The 26,868-nt window shown below is 51.0% G+C and overlaps 1 protein-coding gene across 1 annotated transcript; it reads left to right on the top strand.

The window, feature by feature from the left end:
* Positions 1–279: 279 nt before the first annotated feature.
* oit3 (oncoprotein induced transcript 3) lies at positions 280–24,966 on the top strand. Its single transcript, XM_041891476.1, has 12 exons — positions 280–499; positions 8,157–8,380; positions 9,397–9,550; positions 9,753–9,863; positions 10,478–10,600; positions 10,998–11,120; positions 11,299–11,459; positions 13,479–13,646; positions 14,022–14,186; positions 15,471–15,562; positions 24,308–24,407; positions 24,505–24,966. Exons 1-12 carry the CDS (start codon positions 442–444, stop codon positions 24,679–24,681), a joined length of 1,656 nt encoding a protein of 551 aa, XP_041747410.1. The 5' UTR covers positions 280–441; the 3' UTR covers positions 24,682–24,966.
* The last annotated feature ends 1,902 nt before the right edge of the window (positions 24,967–26,868 follow it).

Here is a 26,868-nt window from a genome sequence, read left to right as displayed (position 1 = left end):
AAGAAGGGTTGGGGAGGGGGGAGGGTGAATAAGGGTTGGGGAGGGGGGAGGATGAGTGACGGAGGAGAGGGGCTGTGTGTAATCTAGGGCGGCCTGGTTCTGTGGATAAGATGAGCCTGTGGAACAATGGGAGGATGGTGCTGTCAATGAACCCATCAGGTCAAGGTGAGACAAATGTACGCTGACACACACACCAAACTCCTACCCCCTGGCCAAGCCCTCATCTATGTGCGTAGATCCACAGATAAACTGTCTATTAAAGGCCTGGTTTGTTTTTCCAAGACACTTAACAAACACACAGACAGACAGACACACACACACTGACACACTCTGAGCTTGGACTCCTATTGGCTGAGGCATAGTCTCTTTTAACAGACTGATTCTAGGTGCTGAGATTATCTGAGGAGTTGGTAACTGGGGAAAGTTGAAGTGTTCGCCGTAATGATTGTGCTACTGTTGACCGTCCTACTACAGGACACACCCACTGCAGCAGCCATCGGTGAGTACCACCACATGTACTATCTCTATGTTTCCTCAACACATCCATATGTAAATAGTGGTGAATCAATGTGTCATGGTTACAGCATACTATGGGTGACATTGTAGAATACTGGTTTGCATCACAATAAACAAATACCTTATTTACATTCCCCAATCTTTTCAGCAGAGTAATGGCAGGATAACATTGGACATATAGTTCTATATGGTCTTCCTCTGTAACATATATGTTGTGTGTACTGAACAGTAAGACTGATAAAAGGTAGACTGTGTGTGTTTTGCTTTAGAAATGTGTGCACGACTCACACTAGAAAACTTTTTTTGCATATCAAAGACCTGCTGTTAAACATAACACTCATTTTTCTTGACAGTCATCTTATTTTTCTGCTGACGATGGATCTTAAGTCTAAAACACTTTCTCCCTCTCCCTCTCTGTGAGCATGTTCGGATGAGTGTGCATAAACGGGGCAATCGAGGTTACGTCCGAAATGGCACCCTATTCCCTATATAGTGCACTACTTTAGACCAGAGAATGGCACCCTATTCCCTATATAGTGCACTACTTTTTACCAGAGCCCCTAGTCCACAGACCATTCGGCTGTGGGAGATTGGTCCTGCTCAGCTCTAGTAGTCTTCAGTTGTGCATCCAGGAGCCACGGTCCTTTAATGGCCGTAGTCGTTCAGTCTGCTCTGTCCTCCTTCAGGATGGAAATCTTCTATTAGCATACTACTACACTCATTGAAAAAGAGGGTTCCATAAGGGTTCCGTTGCGGAGAGGGATAGGATTCTACCAAGAACTGTTTTGATGAAGATCATCTTTTTGGGGGAAAAAAACAAGGGTTCTTTGGAAGGCAAAGTGTTCTACCTAGAACACTTAACATCCTACAAACTGTTTTTGGAAGAAAGGGTTCTTTGGTAATTATTTGGAAAGCAAGAAGGGTCCTAGCCATTCATACCTCCTATAACCCATCACACCTCCTCCTATAACCCATCACACCTCCTCCAATAACCCATCACACCTCCTCCAATAACCCATCACACCTCCTCCAATAACCCATCACACCTCCTCCTATAACCCATCACACCTCCTCCAATAACCCATCACACCTCCTCCAATAACCCATCACACCTCCTATAACCCATCACACCTCCTCCTATAACCCATCACACCTCCTCCTATAACCCATCACACCTCCTCCTATAACCCATCACACCTCCTCCTATAACCCATCACACCTCCTCCTATAACCCATCACACCTCCTCCAATAACCCATCACACCTCCTCCTATAACCCATCACACCTCCTCCTATAACCCATCACACCTCCTCCAATAACCCATCACACCTCCTCCAATAACCCATCACACCTCCTATAACCCATCACACCTCCTCCTATAACCCATCACACCTCCTCCTATAACCCATCACACCTCCTCCAATAACCCATCACACCTCCTCCTATAACCCATCACACCTCCTCCAATAACCCATCACACCTCCTCCTATAACCCATCACACCTCCTCCAATAACCCATCACACCTCCTCCAATAACCCATCACACCTCCTCCAATAACCCATCACACCTCCTCCAATAACCCATCACACCTCCTCCAATAACCCATCACACCTCCTCCAATAACCCATCACACCTCCTCCTATAACCCATCACACCTCCTCCTATAACCCATCACACCTCCTCCTATAACCCATCACACCTCCTCCTATAACCCATCACACCTGTGTGTGTGTGTGTGTGTGTGTGTGTGTGTGTGTGTGTGTGTGTGTACTCTGCATACAGCAGGGCTGGGGGTCAATTCGAATTAAGGGTCAATTCAGAAAGTAAACGTAAATAACAACTCAGAATTTAAAGAAAAAAAATACAATTGACAGCCTTCAATTTGAATTGACCCCAGCCCTGCTGTATGCAGAGCTAGTGCCAGGCTATATGGACCAGAGACTGATTCAAATTCAGTTTTTAATAGTCACATGTACAGGGTTGCAGGTGTGATTGCAGGGTACAGTGATTTAATAGTCACATGTACAGGGTTGCAGGTGTGATTGCAGGGTACAGTGATTTAATAGTCACATGTACAGGGTTGCAGGTGTGATTGCAGGGTACAGTGTTTTAATAGTCACATGTACAGGGTTGCAGGTGTGATTGCAGGGTACAGTGATTTAATAGTCACATGTACAGGGTTGCAGGTGTGATTGCAGGTTACAGTGTTTTAATAGTCACATGTACAGGGTTGCAGGTGTGATTGCAGGGTACAGTGATTTAATAGTCACATGTACAGGGTTGCAGGTGTGATTGCAGGGTACAGTGAAAATCTTAGGCTCCAACATGCAGGACTAGTAACATTAAATAATGAAAATGGATGTGCTATTAGTGGCTAGATGGACTGAGAGTGGAGTGGAGTGCTATTAGAGAGAAGGGTGTCTGTGGTGACATCAGTCCAAAAAATAGCACTATGGCACTATGCTCTGTCCGTTCCCGCTGTGTGTGTGTGTGTGTGTGTGTGTGTTCTGTGTGTGTGTGTTGTGGTGCGACATCAGTCCAGAGCCTTTAAAACTAGCACAATGCTCCACCCGTTCTTCGTTGCAGGGGATTTAGTAGCAACTAGGTGCTGTGTTGTGCAGTTGCTGTGAACATGAGTGAGTGAGGGGGCTGTGTGAGTGAGAGGGCTGTGTGAGTGAGAGGGCTGTGTGAGTGAGGGGGCTGTGTGAGTGAGGGGGCTGTGTGAGTGAGGGGGCTGTGTGAGTGAGGGGGCTGTGTGAGTGAGGGGCTGTGTGAGTGAGGGGGCTGTGTGAGTGAGGGGGCTGTGTGAGTGAGGGGGCTGTGTGAGTGAGGGGGCTGTGTGAGTGAGGGGGCTGTGTGAGTGAGGGGGCTGTGTGAGTGAGGGGGCTGTGTGAGTGGGTGGTGGGTATGGTGGAGTGGGAAGGGTGTGTCTGTGTGTGTGTGTTTTCATGTTGGTATCCTTGACTCTACTTGACTCTACTTCCAGCCAGCCGTGGCCTCCAGTTCTTCCTGTTTGTCTGTTTTGACATCAATCATTGCTGTGTGAAGGAGTTGACTGCTCTCCCAAATCTCCTGGATCCTATCTCCTCCTTGCTCTGAGTGTAACAGCATTGCATCCATCCCTGTCCCTCACTGGGTTCGAACCTGGGGCCTTCTGAACACGTCACGTGTCACCTTCAAGCAGCATCAGCAGTCACACTAGACCCTAGACCAGGGGTAATTAACCCTTACCCTCCGAGGTCCTAACGCTTACCCTCCGAGGTCCGGAGTCACACTAGACCAGGGGTAATTAACCCTTACCCTCCGAGGTCCAGAGTCACACTAGACCAGGGGTAATTAACCCTTACCCTCCGAGGTCCAGAGTCACACTAGACCCTAGACCAGGGGTAATTAACCCTTACCCTCCGAGGTCCGGAGTCACACTAGACCCTAGACCAGGGGTATTTAACCCTTACCCTCCGAGGTCCAGAGTCACACTAGACCAGGGGTATTTAACCCTTACCCTCCGAGGTCCAGAGTCACACTAGACCAGGGGTAATTAACCCTTACCCTCCGAGGTCCAGAGTCACACTAGACAAGGGGTATTTAACCCTTACCCTCCGAGGTCCGGAGTCACACTAGACCAGGGGTAATTAACCCTTACCCTCCGAGGTCCGGAGTCACACTAGACCCTAGACCAGGGGTATTTAACCCTTACCCTCCGAGGTCCAGAGTCACACTAGACCCTAGACAAGGGGTAATTAACCCTTACCCTCTGAGGTCCGGAGTCACACTAGACCAGGGGTAATTAACCCTTACCCTCCGAGGTCCAGAGTCACACTAGACCCTAGACCAGGGGTATTTAACCCTTACCCTCCGAGGTCCGGAGTCACACTAGACCCTAGACCAGGGGTATTTAACCCTTACCCTCCGAGGTCCAGAGTCACACTAGACCAGGGGTATTTAACCCTTACCCTCCGAGGTCCGGAGTCACACTAGACCAGGGGTAATTAACCCTTACCCTCCGAGGTCCGGAGTCACACTAGACCCTAGACCAGGGGTAATTAACCCTTACCCTCCGAGGTCCAGAGTCACACTAGACCCTAGACCAGGGGTAATTAACCCTTACCCTCCGAGGTCCGGAGTCACACTAGACCCTAGACCAGGGGTATTTAACCCTTACCCTCCGAGGTCCAGAGTCACACTAGACCCTAGACCAGGGGTATTTAACCCTTACCCTCCGAGGTCCAGAGTCACACTAGACCAGGGGTATTTAACCCTTACCCTCCGAGGTCCAGAGTCACACTAGACCAGGGGTATTTAACCCTTACCCTCCGAGGTCCGGAGTCACACTAGACCAGGGGTAATTAACCCTTACCCTCCGAGGTCCGGAGTCACACTAGACCCTAGACCAGGGGTAATTAACCCTTACCCTCCGAGGTCCGGAGTCACACTAGACCCTAGACCAGGGGTATTTAACCCTTACCCTCCGAGGTCCGGAGTCACACTAGACCCTAGACCAGGGGTATTTAACCCTTACCCTCCGAGGTCCGGAGTCACACTAGACCCTAGACCAGGGGTATTTAACCCTTACCCTCCGAGGTCCGGAGTCACACTAGACCCTAGACCAGGGGTATTTAACCCTTACCCTCCGAGGTCCGGAGTCACACTAGACCAGGGGTATTTAACCCTTACCCTCCGAGGTCCAGAGTCACACTAGACCAGGGGTATTTAACCCTTACCCTCCGAGGTCCGGAGTCACACTAGACCCTAGACCAGGGGTATTTAACCCTTACCCTCCGAGGTCCGGAGTCACACTAGACCCTAGACCAGGGGTATTTAACCCTTACCCTCCGAGGTCCGGAGTCACACTAGACCCTAGACCAGGGGTATTTAACCCTTACCCTCCGAGGTCCGGAGTCACACTAGACCAGGGGTATTTAACCCTTACCCTCTGAGGTCCGGAGTCACACTAGACCAGGGGTAATTAACCCTTACCCTCCGAGGTCCGGAGTCACACTAGACCCTAGACCAGGGGTAATTAACCCTTACCCTCCGAGGTCCAGAGTCACACTAGACCAGGGGTAATTAACCCTTACCCTCCGAGGTCCAGAGTCACACTAGACCAGGGGTATTTAACCCTTACCCTCCGAGGTCCGGGAGTCACACTAGACCAGGGGTATTTAACCCTTACCCTCCGAGGTCCGGAGTCACATTAGACCCTAGACCAGGGGTATTTAACCCTTACCCTCCGAGGTCCAGAGTCACACTAGACCCTAGACCAGGGGTAATTAACCCTTACCCTCCGAGGTCCGGAGTCACACTAGACCAGGGGTAATTAACCCTTACCCTCCGAGGTCCAGAGTCACACTAGACCAGGGGTAATTAACCCTTACCCTCCGAGGTCCGGAGTCACACTAGACCAGGGGTATTTAACCCTTACCCTCCGAGGTCCGGAGTCACACTAGACCAGGGGTAATTAACCCTTACCCTCCGAGGTCCGGAGTCACACTAGACCAGGGGTAATTAACCCTTACCCTCCGAGGTCCGGAGTCTGCTGGTTTTCTGTTCTACCTGATTGTTATGATGAGTTTCTAGGTATCAAGTGATTACGAATGTAAGGATGTACTTAGTCACTTTTGATGAGGAGTTCATGTAAATGTTTTATTAGTCGTTACCATGGTTAGTTATAACAGACATTGGGACATGGCCCAGCCTCTCTCATCTTTCTCTCTCCCCGAACAAAGATTCACTCTCTCTTATACATACAATCTTCTCCACGAACATCTGGTAAGTCTCCATGGACACTCCCTGTCTTTGATGTTCATCACTCTTTACCCCAAGTCAGTATCCTGTCCATCAATCATGCTATCCTAAACATCACTAATCTCCTTTGACATAATGGAATGTAGACTTCCTGTCTCCTAACCACTTATCTAGTAACTCTTTCCTGTTCCCCACGATACTATGACATGACATCATTACACCATAAAAAACATCATATCACTGATGATCATTCATTTCACCCACCTGGTGTCCCAGGTCTAAATCAGTCCCTGATTAGAGGGGAACTATGGGGGAAAACAGTGGAACTGGCTTCTAGGTCCAGCTAGCTCCCATGCATTCTATCTCGTAGCTCCTAGCTCCTACCCCTTAGCTCCTATTCCCTAGCTCCTATCCCCTAACTCCTATACATCCTATCTCCTATACATCCTAGCTGGCTCCTGGTCGTGTTGTTTCTCTCTTTCTCTCTCTGTCTCTATGCTGTGAGTAGAGATGGTTTACAGCCGAAGGGAATTACTCTACAGTCGTTTGTTCCCCTGTGGACAACCATTGATTAACTTGTTCTCTCTCTTTCTCTTCCCCCTTTTCCTTCTCTCCTCCTCCCCATCACTCCTCCTGTCCACTGAGCAAACACCACTGTCCGCTACCACTCAACTCTTCCTTTTAATGAGAGAGAGAGAGAGAGAGAGAGAGAGAGAGAGAGAGAGAGAGAGAGAGAGAGAGAGAGAGAGAGAGAGAGAGAGAGAGAGAGAGAGAGAGAGAGAGAGAGAGAGAGAGAGAGAGAGAGAGAGAGAGAGAGAGAGAGAGAGAGAGAGAGAGAGACAGAGACAGAGACAGAGACAGAGACAGAGACAGAGACAGAGACAGAGACAGAGAGCTATCGATCGTTGTTTGGTGCAGTTTCTTTACTGCCCTTCATTGAGTCTTGTCTGCATCCCAAACTGACCCCTATTCCCTATATAGCGCACTACTTTTGACCAGAGCCCTTTGGCCTATCCTCATAGCGGAGAAGGTGCCATTTGGGACTCACATTGTTTCTCCTGATTCTGCACAACATGCCGAAGTGAAAGGGTCCAACACTGACAGAACGTGTTATTAACAGACAGACCCTTCCCCTCCCCAGCTCAGGACCCATGCTCAAACTACATCTCTCTGAATTAACCCTGGTGTAAAACAGAGTACCATCTGAACCACTCCTCTCTCTAAACCTCTCTCCACGTCTCCTCTTCTCTCCTCTCCCCCCCCTCCTCTTCTCTCCTCTCCCCTCTCCTATCTCCTCTTATCTCCTCTCTCCCCCCTCTCCTCTCCTCTTCTCTCCTCTCACTCCTCTTCTCTCCTCTCTCCCCCCCTCTCTCCTCTTCTCTCCTCTCCCTCCTCTTCTCTCCTCTCTCCCCCCTCTCTCCTCTTCTCTCCCCCTCTCCTCTTCTCTCCTCTCTCCTCTTCTCTCCCCCCTCTCCTCTTCTCTCCCCCCTCTCCTCTTCTCTCCCCCTCTCCTCTTCTCTCCTCTCTCCCCCTCTCCTCTTCTCTTTCCCCCCTCTCCTCTCCTCTTCTCTCCTCTCTCCCCCTCTCCTCTCTCCCCCTCTCCTCTTTCCCCCTCTTCTCTCCTCTCTCCCCCCTCTTCTCTCCCCCTCTCCTCTTCTCTCCTCTTTCCCCCCTCTTCTCTCCTCTCTCTCCCCCATCTCCACTTATCTTCTCTCCCCCCTCCTCTTCTCTCCTCCTTCTCCTCTTCTCTCCTATCTCCCCCTTCTCCTCTTCTCTCCTCTTCTCTCATCTCTCCCCCTTCTCCTCTTCTCTCTTCTCTCCTCTCTCCCCCTTCTCCTCTTCTCTCCTCTCTCCTGCCTCTCCTCCTCCTCTCTCCCCCCTTTCTCCTCCCCAGCTCTGGACCCGTGTTCTGCCTACATCTCTCTGAATGAGCCTTGGCGTAATACAGAGTACCATGTGAACCACTCATCTGGCAGTGTGCCCCTGTGTGACAGCCACGTGTCAGGGGAATGGTACCGCTTCACGGGGATGGCTGGAGACGCCATGCCTACCTTCTGCATCGCAGAGAACCACTGTGGAACCCACGCCCCCATCTGGCTCAATGGGAGCCACCCACAGGTTAGTAGACTAGAGGGTAGAGAGGCGGGCCAGAAGGTTGCTGGTTCAAGCCCTGGGCCAGACGATGCAAAAAAATGGGAAACTAAACTGCCAGTCTACTTGCCGTTGTGGCACTTACCTCCAAATGTTATCTTCATCTAGTGGCACCATGTGCAATGAACCTCCAACCAAATGAACAGTAAAGTATTCCCCCCTCCCCTCTCTCTTCTCCCCTCCTCTCCCTCCCCCTCTCCCCTCCTCCTCCCCCCTCTCCTCTCCTCCCCTCTCCCCTCTCCTCCCCTTCCCTCCCTCCCCTCCCCTCCCCCTCTCCTCTCATCTCCTCTCCTCTCCTCTCCCCTCCCTCTCTCCTCTCCTCTCCTCTCCTCTCCTCTCCTCTCCTCTCCTCTCCTCTCCTCTCCTCTCCTCTCCTCTCCTCTCCTCTCCTCCCTCTCCTCTCCTCCCCTCCTCTCTCCTCTCCTCCCTCTCCACTCTCTCCACCCTCCCCCTCTCCCCTCTCTCCACCCCTCCCCTCTCCCTCTCTCCCCTCTCTCCACCCCTCCCCCCTCTCCCCTCTCTCCACCCCCTCCCCATCCTCCCTCTCTCCACCCCTCCCCATCTCCTCTCCTCTCCCTCTCTTCTCCACTCTCCTCCCTCCCCCTCTCTTCTCCACTCTCCTCCCCTCCCCCTCTCCTCTCCCCTCTCTCCCTCCCCCCTCTCCTCTCCCCTCTCTCCTCCCCCTCCCTCCCCCTCTCCCCTCCCCCTCTCTCCTCCCCTCCCCATCTCCTCTCCTCTCCCTCTCTCCTCCCCTCTCCTCTCTCCTCTCCCCTCTCTCCTCTCCTCTCCCCTCTCTCCTCCCCTCTCTCCTCTCCTCTTCCCTCTCTCCTCCCCTCCCCATCTCCTCTCCTCTCTCCCTCCTCCCCCTCTCTCCTCTCTCCTCCCCTCCCTCTCTCCTCCCCCTCCCTCCTCTCTCCTCCCTCTCTCCTCCCTCTCCTCCCCTCTCTCCTCCCCTCTCTATCCTCCTCTCCCCTCACCCCTAGCCCCAGGATGGTATCATCACCCTGCCAGTGTGTGCCAGCTTCAATAATAACTGTTGCCAGTGGAATGCCAGTGTTGATGTGAAGGCCTGTACAGGAGGATACTACGTCTACCGTCTACCCAGACCTTCTGTCTGCTTCCATGTCTACTGCGGACGTAAGTCTGTGTTTCTGTCTGCCTATCAGTCTCTGTTTAGCAGGGTGATTAACTATGAATGTGGTATGAAGCTCTCATGAAGGGAATGGAAGTAGCCAAATGTTTATTTGTTTCTCTTTTCTTATCTCTGTGTAGATGTGGGATATATATATATATATATACCTATATACCTTTACCTGTATATGTTCTGTCTGTCCTGTAGATTTCTATGACATATGTGATGAGGTGGAGTGCAGGGGACCTCAGTGTCCAGAGTCGGACTGTCGCTGTGCTGCTGGAACGACCCTGGGACCGGATAGACAGACATGCCTCGGTGAGAGAGCGGGAGGGAGGGAGGGAAGAGAGGAGAGAGAAAGGGGGGAGGGGAGAGAGAGAGGGAGGGAGGGAGAGAGAGAGAGATGGAGAGATGGTCCGTTGACTGAATGTGCTGAGTCATTAACTCACATGGAGAGGAGGGGAGAAGGAGAGGAGACGTGTGCCAGCCAACCAGAGATGGGTGTGTGGGTGGCGGGAGGGAGGGAGGGAGACTTCACTACATCCTTGTCTAATGGTGGGTAACAAGCGTGCAATGAAAACCCTGAAAGCTTGATAACTGTCATTATCATATTATCCCCCTATCAACCAAATCACTCTCCCTACTGCTCTGATAAATTACCCCCCCCCCTCTCTCTCTCTCTCTCTCTCTCTCTCTCTCTCTCTCTCTCTCTCTCTCTCTCTCTCTCTCTCTCTCTCTCTCTCTCTCTCTCTCTCTCTCTCTCTCTCTCTCTCTCTCTCTCTCACCCACACACACTCTCTCCCCTCCTCTCCTCCTCCCTTTTCAACACTCCCTCCTCTTTCTCTGTGTCCACTCCTCACTGGTGTGTGTGTGTGTGTATATGTCTGTCTGTGTGTGTGTGTGTGTGTGTGTGCTCACTTAATCCTCTCCAGATGTGAATGAGTGCGAGAAGGGGAACGGGGGTTGTAAGGAGGTGTGTGTGAACACGAAAGGGTCCAGACAGTGTGGGTGTGGACCAGGCAGGGTACTGGAGGAGGACGGACGCAACTGCAAAGGTAGAGTCAGACCACCGTGGGTGGGTGGGTGGGTGTGTTGTGGGTGGGTGGGTGGGAGAGAGTGTCTGAGTGAGTGAGCGAAGGGAGGGAGGGAGCGTGTAAAAGTACAGTAGCACAATGTACTACAGTACCCATAATGCTCGGTGTGTAATATCTGGTACACAGTAAGGCCAGTAGCTGGGTGTCAAACCTGGGTTCAAATAGCATTTGTTATCTTTCATTATATTGAGATTGCCTGACAAAAAGGAACCAATGGAATAGTTCCAAAAGTGCAAACTCCATCCAAAGTGTTATTCCCCCCCCGCCTCCCCCTTCCTGTCCTTTATACCTCCTTCTCCCCTCCTCCTCTCCTTCGTCCTCCTCCTCCTCCTCCTCCTCTTCCTCCCTCTCCCTGTAGAGATAGCAGGGTGTTTCAACAACAATGGAGGCTGTAGCCATGGTTGCTCTGTCCTACAGGAGTCTTATCACTGTCACTGTCCCCGAGGACTGGAGCTGGGCGACGACAAACGCACATGCCAGGGTGAGACGAGAGAGTGTGTTTGGTTGGTCGTATCCTCCAGTCCCTGTGCAGTGTTAGTTAGTAACTGTATTGTGAAAGTCTTCACCTTCATGGTCATCTGGAGTGTGGCAGCAGGTCCAGACAGGACCTAGTAAGGGGCCTGGAACTCTTCCTGTCCAACTCATGTTTATGTGTCCAGTCCCGGTGCAGTGTAGCAGCAGCTCCATTGAGGTGTCGGTTCCCAGGGACCTGGTGGGGGGTCTGGAACTCTTCCTGTCCAACTCCTCGTGCCGCGGCGTCTCCAACGGAACACACATCAATCTCAGCTTCAGCCTCAAGACCTGTGGAACAGTAGTGGAGGTAGGACTAGCCCCTACACCCTAGCCCCTACACCCTAGCCCCTACACCCTAGCCCCTACACCCTAGCCCCTACACCCTATCCCCTACACCCTAGCCCCTACACCCTAGCCCCTACACCCTAGCCCCTACACCCTATCCCCTACACCCTATCCCCTACACCATAGCCCCTAAACCATAGCCCCTACACCCTATTCCCTACACCCTAGCCCTTACACCCTAGCCCTACACCCTATTCCCTACACCCTAGCCCCTACACCCTAACCCCTACACCCTAGCCCTTACACCCTAGCCCTACACCCTATTCCCTACACCCTAGCCCCTACACCCTAACCCCTACACCCTATCCCCTACACCCTAGCCCCTACACCCTATCCCCTACACCCTGTCCCCTACACCCTATCCCCTACACCCTAGCCCCTACACCCTAACCCCTACACCCTAACCCCTACACCCTAGCCCTTACACCCTAGCCCTTACACCCTAGCCCTTACACCCTAGCCCCTAAACCCTAGCCCCTACACCCTAGCCCCTACACCCTAGCCCCTACACCCTAGCCCCTACACCCTAGCCCCTAAACCCTAGCCTTGACCCTAGCCTACACCCTAACCCCTACACCCTAGCCCTTACACCCTAGCCCCTACACCCTAGCTCTTACACCCTAGCCCCTACACCCTAGCCCTTACACCCTAGCCCCTACACCCTAGACCCTAGCCTTGACCCTAGCCCCTACACCCTAACCCCTACACCCTAGCCCCTACACCCTAGCCCTTACACCCTAGCCCCTACACCCTAGCCCCTACACCCTAGCCCTTACACCCTAGCCCCTACACCCTAGCCCCTACACCCTAGCCCCTACACCCTAGCCCCTAAACCCTAGCCTACACCCTAGCCCCTACACCCTAGCCCTTACACCCTAGCCCCTACACCCTAGCCCCTACACCCTAGCCCCTACACCCTAGCCCCTAGCCTATACCCTAGCCCCTACACCCTAGCGCCTACACCCTAGCCCCTACACCCTAGCCCCTACACCCTAGCCCCTAGCCTATACCCTAGCCCCTACACCCTAGCCCTTACACCCTAGCCTTGACCCTAGCCCCTACACCCTAGCCCCTAGCCTGTACCCTAGCACCTACACCCTAGCACCTACACCCTAGCCCTTACACCCTAGCCCTTAAACCCTAGCCTTGACCCTAGCCCCTACACCCTAGCCCTTACACCCTATCCCCTACACCCTACACCCTATCCCCTACACCCTAGCCCCTACACCCTAGCCCCTACACCCTACACCCTAGCCCTTACACCCTAGACCCTAGCCTAGACCCTAGCCCTTACACAGGTTCAGCTTCAGCCTCAAAACCTGCGGCACCATAGTGGAGGTAATACCTTCTTTGTGGCACCTTCGACTCTGGATGAATCAGTTTTGACCGATACCCGGAGGCCACAGACAGAGTTACTTTTATTGTTTTCATGACATCATGTAGTGTAGTACTACTGAAGTGAAATACTAGCAGTAAGAGGGGCTTAAGGTAAACCCGGAATGGATTTATGGCCTTAAACATTCGGGTGTTGATTCCATCCCATTGATTCCATCACATGTATTTTATAAAGCCCTTTTTACATCAGCAGTTGTCACAAAGTGCTTTACAGAAACCCAGCATTAAACCCCAGAGAGCAAGCAATGCAGATGTAGAAGCACAGTGGCTAGGAAAAACTCCCTAGAAAGGCAGGAACCTAGGAAGAAACCTAGAGAGGAGCCAGGATCCGAGGGGTGGCCAGTCCTCTTCTGGCTGTGCCGGTGGAAATGAAGAGTACAGCCATTTAGGCCAGATCGTTCTTCAAAATGTTCAAACGTTCATAGATGACCAGCACATGGCCATTTAAGGCCAGATCGTTCTTCAAGACTGTCAAACGTTCATAGATTAATAGCAGGGTCAAAATAGTAATCATAGTGGTTATACATGTATAGGGTGCAACAGATCACCACCTCAGGAGTACATGATTGATTGATTCCCATCCCAGGTGACAGATGACAAGATAGTGGGTACCAACCTGGTGACAGGTCTTCCTAAGTCCAGCCCAGGACCGTGGTCAGGTAGTAACCGGGATATGATTGTCAGGACCTCCAAACTGCTGTTACCTGTCACCTGTGAGTTTCCACGACACTACGAGGTCTCCGATGGTTACCAGGTAAGAGGGTGATTGAATGCTTCCTTTTAGTTCTTCCTCTTATACTCGTTTATTTCAAAATAAAAGTCCAACATGCAAAATAAAAGTCCAACGTACAAAATGCCATGGAATAAAACAATTGGTTTTCCTTCAGCCAAACATTTAAATCATGTTTGGAAACCACCTTTTAGCTTGGTATTTTAATCAGCGATTTTATTGTTAATCAAGATCAGACGTCCTTTTTGTTTATATGTTTTATTGCTTTTATTGCTTTTTATTTGTTTGTTTTTATCTATTTTGTTCTAATGTAATTTATAAAGGTTGCTTGAGCGACTTTAAATTGCATTTTTAAAATTAAGTTGGTGTCATTTAATTTCTCTCTCTCTCCCATCCCAGGCCAGTCTCCGTAGCTCCGCCCTAGAGCTAGCAGGTCACTCCCAGGGCCTGTTCCCCTTCTCTCTGGAGCTGTTTAAGAGTGCTGAATTCTCTGAGCCCTACCGAACTCCACCCCAACTACGCCTACACGATTCACTGTTCTTCGGGGTGGAACCCAGGGAGAAGGTGCTGAATCCCAAATGGCACCCTATTCCCTATATAGTGCACTACTTTAGACCAGAGAATGGCACCCTATTCCCTATATAGTGCACTACTTTAGACCAGAGAATGGCACCCTATTCCCTATATAGTGCACTACTTTAGACCAGAGAATGGCACCCTATTCCATATAGTGCACTACTTTAGACCAGAGAATGGCACCCTATTCCCTATATAGTGCACTACTTTAGACCAGAGAATGGCACCCTATTCCCTATATAGTGCACTACTTTAGACCAGAGAATGGCACCCTATTCCCTATATAGTGCACTGCTTTAGACCAGAGAATGGCACCCTATTCCCTATATAGTGCACTACTTTAGACCAGAGAATGGCACCCTGTTCCCTATATAGTGCACTACTTTAGACCAGAGAATGGCACCCTATTCCCTATATAGTGCACTACTTTAGACCAGAGAATGGCACCCTATTCCCTATATAGTGCACTACTTTAGACCAGAGAATGGCACCCTATTCCCTATATAGTGCACTACTTTAGACCAGAGAATGGCACCCTATTCCCTATATAGTGCACTACTTTTATAATAATAATAATAATATAATATGCCATTTAGCAGACGCTTTTATCCAAAGCGACTTATAGTCATGCGTGCATACATTTTTTTTTTGTGTGTGTATGGGTGGTCCCGGGGATCGAACCCACTACCTTGGCGTTACAAGCGCCGTGCTCTACCAGCTGAGCTACAGAAGACCACGAGGTGTCGGTGACCAGAGAATGGCACCCTATTCCCTATATAGTGCACTACCGTGCCCTACACTCTAAGAAAAATAGGTTCTATCTAGAACCTAAAAGGGTTCACCGGCTGTCCCCATAGGAAAACCCTTTCCGGAACCTTTTTTGGTTCCAGGTAGAACCCTTTAGAACCCCTTTTTTTTCTAAGATTCTATATAGTGCGCTATATAGGGAATAGGGTGCCATTTGTGATGCATCCAGTGTGACAGCCCAAATAACCACATCTCTGTTTTCTCCACATCAAGGATCAATAAATATCTTCTGTTTTTTGTTAGTCTAGTTAACTTGTGGATCATTACTTTGTTGACTAATGCGTTTATTTGACTATTTAAGATTTCGATTTGGGTGAGGCTTTTGATAAGCTTTCCGATAAGCAACTTTTATGTGGCAAATTTGTTATGTTGTACTTTACTTGTACTTTTTTACTAACTTTACTAATTTGACTCACTTTACTAATTGTACTAATTTTACTTGTACTTGTACCCGACTTACTATAGGTGGAGGGTTTGGCAGCTCTGGTGGAGAGCTGCTTTGCTACCCCCAGCGCCAAGGCAGATCAGGCTCTCAAATACTACCTCATCAAAGATGGGTGGGTACTATGCCACCATTTACATCGTATACTCTATCAGTATGATGGGAGGACGAGAGTGGGGAAAGTGGTGTTTATTCCGAAATCAATGGATCAATCCTGCCGACTATGCCAACAGAAATTAAACAAAACATCATTGGGTTACAACAGAGGGCCATAGACAGACAGAGACAGATACACAGCCCCTGCTCTATCAGGACTATATATATATATATACTATATATATGCCTCAAATGGCACCCTAGACAGAAGCTGTTAAGAGAAGATCATGGTCGACTAACAAAATGAGGTCACACTCACTAGCTATTTCCATTTCCATGATTTCCCAATAAGGATACAATACAAAGAGTCCCCAAATGGTGCCCTATACCTCTTATCAAATCAAATCAAATCAAATTTTATTGGTCACATGCGCCGAATACAACAGGTGCAGACATTACAGTGAAATGCTTACTTACAGCCCTTAACCAACAGTGCATTTATTTTTTACAAAAAAGTAAAAATAAAACAACAACAAAAAAAGTGTTGAGAGAAAAAAGAGCAGAAGTAAAATAAAGTGACAGTAGGGAGGCTATATATACAGGGGGGTACCGTTGCAGAGTCAATGTTCGGGGGCACCGGCTAGTTGAGGTAGTTGAGGTAATATGTACATGTGGGTAGAGTTAAAGTGACTATGCATAAATAATTAACAGAGTAGCAGCAGCGTAAAAGGATGGGGTGGGGGGGCAGTGCAAATAGTCCGGGTAGCCATGATTAGCTGTTCAGGAGTCTTATGGCTTGGGGGTAGAAGCTGTTGAGAAGTCTTTTGGACCTAGACTTGGCACTCCGGTACCGCTTGCCGTGCGGTAGCAGAGAGAACAGTCTATGACTAGGGTGGCTGGAGTCTTTGACAATTTTGAGGGCCTTCCTCTGACACCGCCTGGTATAGAGGTCCTGGATGGCAGGAAGCTTGGCCCCAGTGATGTACTGGGCCGAACGCACTACCCTCTGTAGTGCCTTGCGGTCGGAGGCCAAGCAGTTGCCATACCAGGCGGTGATGCAACCAGTCAGGATGCTCTCGATGGTGCAGCTGTAGAATTTTTTGAGGATCTGAGGACCCATGCCAAATCTTTTCAGTCTCCTGAGGGGGAATAGGCTTTGTCGTGCCCTCTTCACGACTGTCTTGGTGTGTTTGGACCATGATCGTTCGTTGGTGATGTGGACACCAAGGAACTTGAAGCTCTCAACCTGTTCCACTACAGCCCCATCGATGAGAATGGGGGCGTGCTCAGTCCTCTTTTTTTTTCCTGTAGTCCACAATCATCTCCTTTGTCTTGGTCACGTTGAGGGAGAGGTTGTTGTCCTGGCACCACACGGCCAGGTCTCTGACCTCCTCCCTAGAGGCTGTCTCATCGTTGTCGGTGATCAGGCCTACCACTGTTGTGTCGTCGGCAAACTTAATGATGGTGTTGGAGTCGTGCCTGGCCATGCAGTCATGGGTAAACAGAGAGTACAGGAAGGGACTGAGCACGCACCCCTGAGGGGCCCCCGTGTTGAGGATCAGTGTGGCAGATGTGTTGTTACCTACCCTTACCACCTGGGGGCGGCCCGTCAGGAAGTCCAGGATCCAGTTGCAGAGGGAGGTGTTTAGTCCCAGGATCCTTAGCTTAGTGATGAGCTTAGAGGGCACTATGGTGTTGAATGCTGAGCTGTAGTCAATGAATAGCATTACTTTTGACCAGGGCCCTATGGGGTGTCATTTGGCAGCCTGAAGCCTAAAGGCAGCTATAGCTAACAGTGATGAAGCAGCTTGTTAAAACAGTGTATGGATCAGTGGGTATTGTGTTAAGATGGAGTAGCTTGTTAAAACAGTGTATGGATCAGTGGGTATTGTGTTAAGATGGAGTAGCTTGTTAAAACAGTGTGGCGATCAGTGGGTATTGTGTTAAGATGGAGTAGCTTGTGAAAACAGTGTATGGATCAGTGGGTATTGTGTTAAGATGGAGTAGCTTGTTAAAACAGTGTATGGATCAGTGGGTATTGTGTTAAGATGGAGTAGCTTGTTAAAACAGTGTATGGATCAGTGGGTATTGTGTTAAGATGGAGTAGCTTGTTAAAACAGTGTATGGATCAGTGGGTATTGTGTTAAGATGGAGTAGCTTGTTAAAACAGTGTATGGATCAGTGGGTATTGTGTTAAGATGGAGTAGCTTGTTAAAACAATGTATGGATGTCACGAGTTACAAAGCCAGAGCCCAGAAGCAGACCAGGACAAGGTAAGTTGAAACGAAGGTGAGTGTTTATTTACAAATTCAAGAGTGATGCTGAATAATCCAGGGAACAGAGCGGGCGGCGTTGATTAGTTGTTGGGGGTGCAGTGGTTGATCCAATCATGGCTCGGCAGCCGCCGACCACCAGGCAGAGGTTGGATGAAGGTTCCGGACGAGTGATGTTCATGGCTAACGATCCGGCAGGGAATGGATGTTAGGCCAGAGCCTAAGAAGGGTGATGATCAGGACCAGGTGTGCAGATTGCTGATGGGATGCAGGTGCGGAAATCAAGAGAGCTCCCCGAGCGCTCCAGAACCCTCGGGAAACTGGAGATCACGAGCAGAAAAACTAGTCCACAGACAGGACCCGACTCAGACTGCCGGGATCGTTACAGTACCCCCCTCCGACGAACGCCACCGGGCGGACTCCCCGGAGCGCCAGGATGGAGGCGGTAGAAGTCACGGATGAGGTCAGCATCTAGGATCTGTCGCCGCGGAATCCAACTCCTCTCTTCAGGACCATACCCCTCCCAGTCCACGAGATACTGGAAACCCCGGCCCCGCCGTCTGGAATCCATGATGCGTCGCACCGTGTAGGCAGGACCACCTCCGATCATCCGAGGAGGAGGAGGAGGAGGTGGAGGAGGCAACAGAGGACTGAGGAAAACAGGCTTGAGGCAGGAGACATGAAAGGTGGGATGGACTCTGAGCGTCCTCGGGAGTTTGAGTCGAACTGCCACCGGATTGATCACCTTCTCCACCACAAACGGACCAATGAACTTCGGTAACAACTTCCTAGACTCAGTCCGTAAGGAAGATCCCGTGTGGCCAACCAGACCCTATCTCCGATGGTATAGGTGGGAGCGGGGATCCGGCGACGATTCGCCTGGAGCTGATACCGGTCCGAAACTCTAAGGAGTGCCTTTCTGGCCCGATGCCAGGTCCGGTGGCAACGACGAATATGGGCCTGAACAGAAGGCACTGAGAGCTCCTTCTCCTGAGAAGGGAACAAGGGGAGGTTGGTAGCCATACAGGCACTGGAAGGGAGACATCCCAGTGGCAGATGTAGGGGAGAGTATTGTGGGCATACTCAACCCAAGGCAACTGAGAGACCCAGGAGGTGGGGTTGGAAGAGGCCAGGCAGCGTAGCGTGGATTCCATCTTCTGGTTGGCTCTCTCCGCCTGACCATTAGATTGGGGGTGAAAACCAGATGTGAGACTGACTGTAGCTCCAATGGCCAAACAGAAGGACTTCCAGACAGCAGAGGTAAACTGAGGGCCACGGTCGGAAACGATATCACTGGGCAAACCGTGGACCCTGAAAACCTCCCTAACCAGGATCTCGGACGTCTCGAGGCAGAGGGAAGCTTGGCAATTGGCACAAAGTGGGCGAACTTGCTGAATCTGTCCACGATAGTCAGAACGACCGTGTTCCCCTCAGAAGCGGGCAACCCAGTGACAAAGTCCAGGGCCAGATGCGACCATGGTCGCCGGGGAATAGGAAGGGGGTGAAGTAGTCCAGAGCTGGGCCGATTGGTACTCTTATTCTGCGCACACACTGGACAGGCAGCAACATAACCCCGAGTATCCTCGGCCATGGCAGGCCACCAAAAACGTCTGCGAAGAAACGCCATCGTCCGAGCCACGCCAGGGTGACAAGCCATCTTGCTGGCGTGGGACCATTTGAGGACCGCAGGACGAACCGACTCAGGCACAAACAACCGACCGGGTGGACCGTTACGGGACCGGGCTGCGTCCGAAGGGCCGCCATCACCTCCTCCTCAATCTTCCACCTAACAGCTCCTACGACGCAGTTCCGGGGAAGAATTGTCTCGGTCTTGGACCCACTCTCCTCCGTCTTGGAGAACATCCGAGACAAGGCGTCCGCCTTGCCGTTCTTAGATCCAGGTCGGAACGTCAGGGAAAAATTGAATCGTCCGAAAAACAACGACCACCTGGCCTGGACGGGAGTTGAGACGTCTAGCCGATTGCACGTAAGCAAGATTCTTGTGGTCAGTCCAGACAATAAACGGTTGCTCCGCCCCTCCAACCAGTGGCGCCACTCCTCCAAGGCAAGTTTCACCGCGAGAAGCTCCCGGTTACCCACATCGTAATTCCTCTCCGCAGGCGAAAGGCGACGAGAGTAGTAGGCGCAGGGATGGAGTTTACTGTCCGTGGAGCATCGCTGCGACAGGATGGCGCCAACTCCCACATCAGACGCGTCCACTTCAACGACGAACTGACGGGCCGTGTCCGGTTGAGAGAGAATCGGTGCGTTGGTGAATCGCCTCTTCAAATCCAGAAACGCTCGATCCGCCTCCGGATTCCACTTGAAGCTCCTGATACTGGAAGTCAAGGCAGTTAACGGAGCGGCCACACGGCTGTAATCCCGGATGAATCTGCGGTAGAAATTCGCAAACCCCAAAAATCTCTGGAGCTGCAATCTCGTACCGGGCTGGGCCCATTCCAGAACCGCTCTAACCTTCTCCTGGTCCATCCTAATCTCTCCCCTGGAGATGATGTACCCGAGAAAGGATGTCGTGTGGGCGTGAAACTCGCACTTCTCGGCCTTCACGAACAGGCGATTCTCCAACAATCGCTGCAGAACCTGCCGGACATGCTGGACGTGGTCGGAAGGTTCCTTCGAGAAGATCAGAATGTCATCCAGATAAACAAACACAAAGAGACCGATCATATCTCTCAGGACGTCGTTCACCATACTCTGGAATACCGCTGGAGCATTGGTCAATCCAAACGGCATCACCTGATACTCGAAGTGACCCATCGGGTGTATTGAAACCCGTCAACCACTCGTCTCCCTCTCTGATCCGGGACCATGTGATACGCATTGCGTAGGTCTAGCTTGGTGAACACCGTAGCACCCTGTAAGGAGTCGAAGGCAGAACTCATCAAGGGCAGGGGATACTTGTTCTTGACCGTGATGTCATTCAACCCCCGATAATCAATACACGGTCGAAGAGAGCCATCCTTCTTACCCACAAAGAAGAATCCTGCCCCCAGGGGTGATGACGAGGGACGAACGAGACCAGCAGCTAGGGACTCCTTGATGTAGGTCTCCAAAGCCTCACGTTCAGGGCGGGAGATACTGTATAACCTTCCCTTGGGGTAGACAGCTCCAGGGAACAGGTTGATGGCACAATCATATGGTCGGTGGGGAGGGAGTGACAGAGCCTTCTGCTTACTGAACACTTCCCCAAATCGTGATATGTCTCGGGGAACCAGGGACAAATCTGGGGGTTTAGCCTCAATCACCTGACTGGGAACCGAATGGGGACAGGCAGTCTTGAGACAGTTAGCATGACAATCAAGGCTCCAACTCGTTACCTTGCCCGTCACCCAATCGAACGTGGGATTGTGTTCCTTCAGCCAGGGGTATCCAAGGACCAGAGGAACATGGGAAGACGGCAGAATGAAGAATGAAATCATCTCCGAATGATTCCCCGACAACAGCATCTTAACCGGTTCAGTCCTCATCGTGATACGTGCCAGACTACTGCCGTTCAGAGTGGTCGCTTCAATGGCTTCCGGCAATTGCTCCTTGGAAAGCCCCAGCTGTTCCACCAACTCGGCATCAAGAAAGCTTCCATCGGCACCTGAATCGATAAAAGCGTTAATCGCTAAGCTCTGATTCCTGTTCACAAGGGTAGCCGGAAACGGGGTCTGACAGAGGTATTGAGAGGTCGAAACTGGCTCGCTAAAAGTCCTCCCAACTTTAGCGAGCCGCGCAGTTTGACGCACCGCCGGGAACAGGTGGCGAGGTAATGTCCCGAACCACCACAGTAGAGGCAACAGTTAGTCCTACGTCTGAGTTGGCGTTCCTCCTTGGTTAACCCGTGCCGCCCCTACTTGCATTGGTTCCGAATCGGGAGACAGGACCTCTCCACTAATCCTGTGTGGTGGACGATGATCGACGTATTCTGGTCCAATCCCGACCCGACTGGAACCTGAGAAGCTGATCGATTGGACGGACCCCATTGCGTCTCCCTCCTTCGCTCTCGGACTCGATTATCCACCCGAATAGACAAGGCTACCAAGCTGTCCAGGTCACTAGGCTCCGGATAGGAGATCAACTCATCCTTGAGCTGCTCCGACAGACCCTGGTAAAAGGCCGCTTGCAAAGACTCCTCATTCCACCCACTCTCCACAGCCAACGTCTTGAACTCGATCACGAAGTCGGCCACGCCATGCAGTTCCTTGGTGAAGCGAAAACAGGCGCCTAGCTGCGTCCCTCCCTCGGACGGAATGGTCGAAAAGCTTCCTCATCTCGGCCGTGAACCCCTGGTATGAAGCCATGCAGGGGTCTTGTCGTTCCCAAACGGCTGAAGCCCACTCAGCGCTCGACCACGCAGCAACTCAATCACAAAGGCTATCCTAGCCTTGTCTGTGGCATAAGAGTAGGGCTGTAGATCGAACACTAACCCACACTGCATAAGGAAAGAACGGCATCTTCCCAGCTCCCCTCATATTTATCCGGCGTCGGAACCTTGGGCTCACGGAAGGACACCGCTCCAGACGCGGCAGGCGAGATGGGTGAAACCGGTAGTGGATCCTCCACCGGAAACTTGCGCTGGTTCTGGACCTCCGTCAGACCGGTAGAAAGGTTCCGAACTGCCAACGCGATCTCCTGTAGCTCCGTGCTATGATGGCCCAACATCTTCTCCTGATGGGTAATGGCATGGCGAACAGAGTCCAGGTCCGCTGGGTTCATTACTGGCCGGATCGTTCTGTCACGAGTTACAAAGCCAGAGCCCAGAAGCAGACCAGGACAAGGTAAGTTGAAACGAAGGTGAGTGTTTATTTACAAATTCAAGAGTGATGCTGAATAATCCAGGGAACAGAGCGGGCGGCGTTGATTAGTTGTTGGGGGTGCAGTGGTTGATCCAATCATGGCTCGGCAGCCGCCGACCACCAGGCAGAGGTTGGATGAAGGTTCCGGACGAGTGATGTTCATGGCTAACGATCCGGCAGGGAATGGATGTTAGGCCAGAGCCTAAGAAGGGTGATGATCAGGACCAGGTGTGCAGATTGCTGATGGGATGCAGGTGCGGAAATCAAGAGAGCTCCCCGGAGCGTTCCAGAACCCTCGGGAAACTGGAGATCACGAGCAGAAAAACTAGTCCACAGACAGGACCCGACTCAGACTGCCGGGATCGTTACAATGGATCAGTAGGTATTGTATTAAGATGGAGTAGCTTGTTAAAACAGTGTATGGATCAGTGGGTATTGTGTTAAGATAGAGTAGCTTGTTAAAACAGTGTATGGATCAGTAGGTATTGTGTTAAGATGGAGTAGCTTGTTAAAACAGTGTATGGATCAGTGGGTATTGTGTTAAGATGGAGTAGCTTGTTAAAACAGTGTATGGATCAGTAGGTATTGTGTTAAGATGGAATAGCTTGTTAAAACAGTGTATGGATCAGTAGGTATTGTGTTAAGATGGAATAGCTTGTTAAAACAGTGTATGGATCAGTAGGTATTGTGTTAAGATGGAGTAGCTTGTTAAAACAGTGTATGGATCAGTGGGTATTGTGTTAAGATGGAGTAGCTTGTTAAAACAGTGTATGGATCAGTAGGTATTGTGTTAAGATGGAATAGCTTGTTAAAACAGTGTATGGATCAGTGGGTATTGTGTTAAGATGGAGTAGCTTGTTAAAACAGTGTATGGATCAGTAGGTATTGTGTTAAGATGGAGTAGCTTGTTAAAACAGTGTGTCGATCAGTGGGTATTGTGTTAAGATGGAGTAGCTTGTTAAAACAGTGTATGGATCAGTGGGTATTGTGTTAAGATGGAGTAGCTTGTTAAAACAGTGTATGGATCAGTAGGTATTGTGTTAAGATGGAATAGCTTGTTAAAACAGTGTATGGATCAGTGGGTATTGTGTTAAGATGGAGTAGCTTGTTAAAACAGTGTATGGATCAGTAGGTATTGTGTTAAGATGGAGTAGCTTGTTAAAACAGTGTGTCGATCAGTGGGTATTGTGTTAAGATGGAGTAGCTTGTTAAAACAGTATGGATCAGTGGGTATTGTGTTAAGATGGAGTAGCTTGTTAAAACAGTATGGATTGTCAGCATAACTATCATCTCCTCCTATGCCCTCCTTGTGCCCCCCTCCTCCTCTTCTCCTGTTCTCTCCTCACCTCCCCTCCTTCTCCTCTTCTCCTGTTCTCTCCTCGCCTCCCCTCCTTTCCCTCCTCCTGTTCTCTCCTCACCTCCCCTCCTTCTCCTCTTCTCCTGTTCTCTCCTCACCTCCCCTCCTCTCTCTCTCCTCCCCTCCTCCTGTTCTCTCCCTCCTCCCCTCTCTCCCTCCTCCCCTTCTCCTCTTATCTGCCCTCCTCCCCTATCTCCCTATCTCCCTCCTCCCCTATCTCCCTCCTCCCCTTCTCCTCTTCTCTGCCCCCCCCATCCCTCCTCCCCTCTCCCTCCTCCCCTGATTCTTCTTCTATCTGCCTCTCTAACCCTATAATGTGTGTGTGTGTTTAGGTGTATCTCAGATGAAATGGTGCGTCAGTACTCTGCTAAAGACCAACTATCCAAACACTACCAGGTTCCTGTCTTCAAGTTCGTCGGCAAGGACAACCAGGTCAGTAAGAACAGACTGGGAGCCAGCTGGCCAGTTCAGTATGTGTGTGTCTGATCTGTGTGCATATCTACATGTGTATCTACGTGTGTATCAACAGGAGGTGTTCCTGCACTGCCGTGTGTTGGTGTGTGGGGCAGGAGACTCCCGCTGTTCTCAGGGCTGTAGAGGGCGTCTGCGTCGGGAACTGTGGAGGACTGAGGAAGAACAGGAGGACAGGGACTGGGACCAGCATCATGTGCTGAGTGGAGGACCCATACGCATCCTGCCAGACTGAGACATTAGACCACCGTGGCACCCCCATAACACCTTCAGGCCATCTCACCACCACACCACTGCACCCATAGATATAGAGATAGATACAATAGATAAAGAGATAGATACAATAGATATAGAGATAGATATAATATATATTTTAGGAGCATTACCAGCATTGTCTCATGAGTGGAGGACCCATACATATTCTGCCAGACTAAGACAATAGACCACCACCAGACTACCACTACCACCAGACTACCACCACCACCAGACTACCACCACCACCACCACCAGACTACCACCACCACCAGACTACCACCACCAGACTACCACTACCACCAGACTACCACTACCACCAGACTACCACCACCACCAGACTACCACCACCACCAGACTACCACCACCACCAGACTACCACCACCACCACCAGACTACCACCACCACCAGACTACCACCACCACCAGACTACCACCACCACCAGACTACCACCACCACCAGACTACCACCACCACCAGACTACCACCACCAGACTACCACCACCACCACCAGACTACCACCACCACCAGACTACCACCACCAGACTACCACTACCACCAGACTACCACCACCAACAGACTACCACCACCACCAGACTACCACCACCACCAGACTACCACCACCACCAGACTACCACCACCACCAGACTATCACCACCAGACTACCACTACCAACAGACTACCACCACCACCAGACTACCACCACCACCAGACTACCACCACCACCAGACTACCACCACCACCAGACTACCACCACCACCAGACTACCACCACCACCACCAGACTACCACCACCAGACTACCACCACCAGACTACCACCACCACCAGACTACCACTACCACCAGACTACCACCACCAGACTACCACCACCAGACTACCACTACCACCAGACTACCACCACCACCAGACCACCACCACCACCAGACTACCACCACCACCACCAGACTACCACCACCACCAGACTACCACCACCACCACCAGACTACCACCACCACCACCAGACTACCACCACCACCAGACTACCACCACCACCAGACTACCACCACCACCACCAGACTACCACCACCACCACCAGACTACCACCACCACCACCAGACTACCACCAGACCACCAGACCACCACCACCACCAGACTACCACCACCAGACTTCCACCACCACCAGACTACCACCACCACCAGACTACCACCACCACCAGACTACCACCACCAGACTACCACCACCACCAGACTACCACCACCACCACCACCAGACTACCACCACCACCAGACTACCACCACCACCAGACTACCACCACCAGACTACCACCACCACCAGACTACCACCACCACCAGACCACCAGACCACCACCACCACCAGACTACCACCACCACCAGACTACCACCACCACCACCAGACTACCACCACCAGACTACCACCACCAGACTACCACCACCACCAGACTACCACCACCAGACTACCACCACCACCAGACTACCACCACCACCAAACTACCACCACCAGACTACCACCACCAGACTACCACCACCACCAGACTACCACCACCACCAGACCACCACCAGACTACCAAAACCACCAGACCACCACCACCAGACTACCACCACCACCAGACTACCACCACCACCACCAGACTACCACCACTAGACACCTGTGTGAGAATCCATACAGGTCCGGAGTCTGCTGGTTTTCTGTTCTACCTGATCATTAATTTCACCCACCTGGTGTCCCAGGTCTAAATCAGTCCCTGATTAGAGGGGAACTATGGGGGAAAATGCAGTGGAACTGACTTCCAGGTCCAGAGTTGAGTTTGAGGTGCCTAGTGGTTCAGTCTGAAAGGACATGATGACATCCACCACAGTCTTTCTCTCTGTCACTAATTTCCCCTGACATTTACACCACTCAAAAGGTCAAGAGAACCTTCAGAGATTCTCCTGGTTAAATCAAATCAAATAGTCAAATCAAATACAGACTTTCAGTCATTGATGTAGGCCAGGCTACACATCCCTCAGTAATGCACTGTATCCTCAGTAATGCACTGTATCCTCAGTAATGCACTGTATCCTCAGTAATGCACTGTATCCTCAGTAATGCACTCCCTAATGTCAGTCACCCTGTCACACTGCTGTGGTTGACTAGACTAGTCTGGTAAATACAGTACATCCATGTTTATATA

Source organism: Coregonus clupeaformis, chromosome 1, assembly GCF_020615455.1.
Source record: "Coregonus clupeaformis isolate EN_2021a chromosome 1, ASM2061545v1, whole genome shotgun sequence".
Classification (NCBI taxonomy): Eukaryota; Metazoa; Chordata; class Actinopteri; order Salmoniformes; family Salmonidae; genus Coregonus; species Coregonus clupeaformis.
Note: the sequence above shows the minus strand (reverse complement) of the source record. Positions and strands in the feature narration are given on the sequence as shown.